The 6,000-nt window shown below is 50.6% G+C and overlaps 1 protein-coding gene across 2 annotated transcripts in view; it reads left to right on the forward strand.

Moving 5' to 3' along the window:
* The window catches only part of GRIN3B (glutamate ionotropic receptor NMDA type subunit 3B), a gene marked incomplete at its 5' end in the record, with an annotated part of 41,435 nt that extends 35,852 nt beyond the window's left edge, over positions 1-5,583 (forward strand). The window contains 2 exons of one of the 2 annotated variants that reach the window (XR_014506679.1): positions 887-2,557; positions 2,721-5,583. Coding sequence is in view for 1 of the 2 variants with exons in the window: in XM_083421419.1 (XP_083277545.1) it covers positions 887-1,286 (400 nt within the window). Of the gene's footprint in view, positions 1-886; positions 2,568-2,720 lie in introns of those variants that run through there. The other variant, XM_083421419.1, reaches the window with a different exon arrangement.
* Positions 5,584-6,000: the final 417 nt, after the last annotated feature.

Genomic DNA, 6,000 nt, shown 5'->3' on the forward strand with positions numbered 1-6,000 from the left:
ATGTTTTTATACGTGGGTGGCGCTGTGGGTTAAACCACAGAGCCTAGGACTTGCCGATCAGAAGGTCGGCGGTTCGAATCCCCGCGATGGGTGAGCTCCCGTTGCTCGGTCCCTGCTCCTGCCAACCTAGCAGTTTGAAAGCACGTCAAAGTGCAAGTAGATAAATAGGTACCACTCCAGCGGGAAGATACACAGCGTTTCCGTGCGCTGCTCTGGTTCGCCAGAAGTGGCTTAGTCATGCTGGCCACATGACCCGGAAGCTGTACATCCAGCCAATAAAGCGAGATGAGCGCTGCAACCCCAGAGTCGTCCATGACTGGACCTAATGGTCAGGGGTCCCTTTACCTTTACCTTTATAAATAATAAAATTCTTCTAATTATTATTATTCCAACTCTACAGTTATATGCTTCTATTATATGTTCCCACCATGCCATCTGTATAAAGCAGGGGTTAGCAAACTTTTTCAACAGGGGGCCAGTCCACTGTCCCTCAGACTTTGTGGGGGGCCAGACTATATTTTTTTTGGGCGGGTGAAGGGATTCTTATGCCCCACAAATAACCCAGAGACACATTTTAAATAAAAGTGCACATTCTACTCATGTAAAAACACCAGGCAAGCCCCACAAATAACCCAGAGACGCATTTTAAATAAAAGGACACATTCTGCTCATATAAAAATACACTGATTCCTGGACCGTCTGCGGGCTGGATTGAGAAGGCGATTGGGTCGGATCTGGCCCCTGGGCCTTAGTTTGCCTACCCATGGTATACAGGGTTGTTGTGTTGAGGACAATCTGCCTTGAGCTCCTGGGAGGAAAAAGTGGCGCATGAATGAATAAATAAAGCCAATTCTCCCTATTTTCTCCTCTCTGCCTTCCCCCAAAGGTGCAACATCCAAAAGAGCCAAGAGGAACCAGAGGTCCCGCCGCCCCCGCCGCCCTCCAACCAGCCAGGTTGGAACAACCTCCGCCGGGCAGCCGTGAAGAAGGAGGACAAACGCGTCCACTTCAACATTGAGAACGCCCCGGACGAGGCTTCGGATGAGGAGCGAGAGGCTCCTGTCTGGCACTGCATGAACGGCCAGGATCCGCAGCAGGGCAGCAAGGAGGACAAAGAGAAGGAGCTGAAGGAGCTGGAGAGCAAGATCGAGGACATGCGGGAGCAGCTGCGGGCTGCCCTGGTGCGCAAGAGCGAGCTGATGGTGGCGCTGGGGCCACCACCCAAGGCGCCCCGCCTGCCGCCCGCCCTCAAGGCCTTGATCAAGGAGAGCAACGAGGACAGGTGATGCCCAAGGGCAGGGGCCGCCTCTCGCCGGCTGGCTGTGTGGGGCGGCTCCAGCCAGTTGTGGAGACGGACAGCAACAGCAACGAGCGCTGGAGCTCTGGAACACTTTTGGAAAGGCTGCACAAGGACTTCTGTGCGTGAGCGCTGCTGGGATACAGCTTGGGGTGGCCAGCCATGGGCGCAGGGAAAAGGTTTGCTCTGGAGTCTGCCATGTTTCCCGGAGTCGTTTTGCAAGAGGGGGCTGCGGCAGGTGGCGTACTGAGCCTGCACTTTGCATGCAGACGTTTCCAGGATCAATGCGCAGCAATGCCAGTTTTTGTTTTTTTAAAGATCTCAAGCGAGTCCCAGGACAGAGCCGTTATATATATATAAGGCTGCTTTGTTCGTACGTTCAGGCCCCGACACGCTAGATCTCGCCGCCGCAAGCTGGTTCTCGGTAGGTTCGCCAAGCAGCCGCTGGGCGCATAGGAGCAGGCCTGCAAGCAATCAGTTGGCGCGCTTTCCGGCCACCATGTGCCGTCCCAGTGAAACGTATATTGGAATGGCAGAACAATCGGGGAAGGGGAAATGCAGTCAGCCAGGGACAAAACACAGAGTTTTGAAAGGAAGGCAGTCTGAGGTCCAATCCTTTCCAGCAGCACCAGGGCTTGGGAGGGCCGTTGTATTTGAGCCCCTCCATGTAGGACTCCAACTCCCAGCATTCCCAGGGCCAGTGGTCAAGGAGGAGGAGGATGGGAGTTGGAGTCCTGCAACATCAGGAAAGCCATGGGTGTCCTCAGCAGTGGCAAAGGAAAGATGGGAAATTTCAGAAGAGGCATTCTCTCCCGAGAGCAGGGAAGGCCTCTTCAGAGGTCAGGGCTGCTGACCAAGAGGCGGGAGTGATAGGCACCAATCTGGATGGTTCGAAACAGGACCAGATAAATTCGAGGAAGGAAGAGAGGGCGATTGAGGGCTACTGGTGAGGCTGGCAGTGTCTGGTTTCCAACATTGTGATCTATACCACCAGCTAAACATTGCAATACATAGATATGTCACAATGTCTGAAATAAGGATGGAGCGATGTAGAGGCATTGGCTGGTCCCACATTGTGATTTTTGCATAGCACACAAACACATCATGATATCACGAGATGGACTTCAAACCGGTTTGGGATGATATATGGATATATCACCCAGCCGTAGCTACGAGCCAGGACAGCTGTGCTCTCTGCGTCCACCGTCAGAGCAGCCACGCTTTTGAATCCCAGTTGCTGGAGACCTTGGGGCGGTGTGTGTCAGGGGCAGTGGTGTAGTGTGGGGGGGGGCAGGGGGGGCGGCCGCACCGGGCACAACATCTGGGGGTTAGGGTTAGGGGGCACAAATCCACGGGTTAGGGGGTGCAAATCTACGGGTTAGGGGGCGCAAATTACTTGGTGACAACCCACACTACGCCACAGGTCAGGGGGAGACATGCTGCTGCTTGCATTTTGGGGGCACCTGGTGAGGACAGGGGGCTAGACTAGATGCCTCTCTTTGTCCTCAACCAGCTGCAAAACTCATCTCGGGTTCTTTTGAGCAGTTTCTTGGAGGGCCACAAGACTCCCCCACGATCCCTGGGGTGGACGCCCCATGGTCTGACTCTGTTAATGGCAGATTAAGATGTTCACATTTCGGAGGCTTTTGGTCTATTTCGGATGGGGCCTTTCCTTCGCCTTTCCGCAGGCGGTTTTATTTTAATGCATTTATTCCTTATGATGACCTGTTGGATTTCCTGCACAGCTCAGAGGCCTTTGGCCTAATCAAGCTGCAACCTGGCAATTATTATTATTAATAATAATTAATAGATTGCATTGTTTGGGCTCAGATTGCTAGCATTTCTCACCTCCTGTGGAATGCAGGTGTTGGGCTAGGCTGCCAAAGAGGTTCTTAAGCAATGATTGACAAGATCGAGAGCCAATGGGAGCCACACAGACTCTTCATGCACCCTCCCCTAGCCCCTCCCTTGAGTGGCCCTTAATGGCTGGCATGGGCCCAATCCGCACTATAGAGATAAAGCAGTACCATGCTGCTTTAAATGTTATTGGCTTCCCCCCCCCAAAGCATCCTGGGAAGTGTAGTTTGCTGGGGGCACTGGGAATCGACAGCAATTCCTGGAGTGGTTTAACAACCAATCAACCACTTTGTGAATTGCAAATTCTCTGGGGAGGAGAATAGGGGCACCCTAACGATTCTCAGCACCCTGAGCAAACTCCACTTCCCAGGACTCCATGGGGGAAACTGTGGCTGTTTGAAGTGGCATCATAGCACCAGAAATGCATAGCGGACTAGGAATGCCAGAATGGAATCATGTGATTTGGGCCTTACAGATCCTTGTCAGTGTGCAGTAGGCTACTAGCCACAGTCTTCTGCTTGGATACCAGGCTTGGCCATCCCGTTCTCAATTTTACGATGAACAATCCAAGATCTGTTGAGCAGCTCAGGTTTGGCGAAGGTCAACCGAAGCCAGCAGCTCAGGTTCCGCAGAGTTTAGCCTAAGTAACTTGAAGAACTGGAGGACAGGGTAAGGGGCTTGTGCAGAGTTTAGTGGGCTTTTTGTTCAGGCAGCGCCAGTTTAGCAAAACTGGGTGTGGTGTTCTGCTTTGATAAAGCAGCTCATGTTTAGCAATGCTTAGCTTATAGCAAAGATTAACTAACTTGCCAAGGAGCAGAGGGACTTTTTTGCGGATCTGCAATTTGACTGAGCCGCGGAATAAGTGGAAAGCTTCTTCCAAAATTAGGTTGCAGAGGACATATTAAAAATGACATCATTGCTCGGGCAAAGATCAGTTCCCAGAAAAGTCTTGCTTTCATTAATCAACAGTATAATTAAGCTCAGATCTGATGCTGGTTTTTGCCAATGCTTCCAGTTGGAACAAGGGAGGGGGGCATAGATATTGGGGATCCACCGGTTGCTGGTATAAGTTATTATCCCCCTCCTCCTTTCTGCTTATCCTCACAGCATGTAGGTGCAGCAAATGAACCTGCTGTGCCCATTTTGCAGCAGGGAAAAACTGAGGCTGAGAGGCAACAAGCCAGTTCACAATTCATTCAACGCTGGCGCCCTCCAAGAAGACCCACATCGAAAGAGTGAAAAAATTCACCCATACAATCATCACTTGAAAACACATATTGAAAGGGCCAGATCGGTGTCTGTGAATTGGATTGTTGAAGGGATCATCAAAATTCTGCAAAATAGAATAGTATAGTTATATAGAACAACTTTATAACATGAAAAGGAACAAATTAAAACTGGTATTACTTTTAAATGCTCATTTGTTAGAAAAAAAATTCAACCTGCCTGTTCCTTTGCTCTGGTTGTACAGAGCATTTTAAATTGATTCACCGTGTATGTGCATGTGTCTTCCTATATATATAATATTGTAAGGCTGTCATCACGCAGATCTGGACTTGCACTACAAATCCTCCACGGTGGGCTGGGTGATGAGGACCCTACATTTTTATGCATATAAGAAGATATATACATGGATGGGTGGCTTCATAATAGATCACTGCAGGAGGTGCGTTCTCAAAACCAACTCATGCAGGTTGATTCCCTCCCCCTCCCCCGAATTAGTATTTCAGGTTCTTCCCATTCTAATTTGTTCATATGCAGAAACATAGTTGTTCTATTGACACATCCGCACCATATATTTGAACGCACGGCTCCCCCTGCCCCAATAGTCCTGGGAACTGTAGTTCACCCCTCAAAGGGTTACAGCAGAGGTCCCCAAACTAAGGCCCACGGGCCGGATAAGGCCTGAAGGACTCGTTTATCCAGCCCACAGTGACCCCCGCTGCTGCCGCCCGCTCTTACCAGTGCTGCGCGGCTACCCACTTCCGGATCAGAGGAGCACTGGAAATAGCTTGTGCGCATGCGCAAGCATTATTTGCGCATGCGCAAGTGTTATTTCCTGTGCACATCCGGGTCAGAGGAGGCCTGTGCACATGCGCACAAGCTATTTCCGGTGCTCCTCCGACCCAGAAGTGCGCCGGAAATAGCGTGTGCGCACGCATATGGGCACGCGCTCCCTCGCCCTCTGGTCCACCGCGCAATCGGCGCTGGAGACACCGGCCCGAGGCGCGGTAGGTTTGCTGACCCCTGGGTTACAGCATGGGTAGGCAAACTAAGGCCCGGGGGCCAGATCCGGCCCAATCACCTTCTAAATCTGGCCCGCAGACAGTCCGGGGATCAGCGTGTTTTTACATGAGTAGAATGTGTCCTTTTATTTAAAATGCATCTCTGGGTTATTTGTGGGGCATAGGAATTCGTTCATTTTCCACCCTCCCCAAAATATAGTCCATAGGGTCTGAGGGACAGTCGACTGGCCCCCTGCTGAAAAAGTTTGCTGACCCCTGGGTTAGCACCATTAACAAACTACAGTTTCCAGGAATCTGTATGGAAAGACAGCTGCTTCAAATCTTTGGTATAGATGTGCACTATATACTAGCCTGTTTTGTGGAGTTTTGATGTTCAGACCCCATTTCAGATGTAATGCTGCAATACTCTAATGATGCAATTCACAAGCAATCACCCCAAAAGCTCACCTGGCTACTGGCTAGGCAAAGGCTTGAAAAAGGAACACAAACCGAATCCGCAAACAAGGTAGAAATTCAGGGTGGGGGGGAATCCCTCTCCGCTGGAAGAATTTATTACAAAAATAACAGCACCTTGCTCGAAAACCCCAGCTGTCAAATATT

Source organism: Podarcis tiliguerta (genome assembly GCF_965153285.1).
Source record: "Podarcis tiliguerta genome assembly, chromosome: 18".
NCBI classification, from domain to species: Eukaryota; Metazoa; Chordata; class Lepidosauria; order Squamata; family Lacertidae; genus Podarcis; species Podarcis tiliguerta.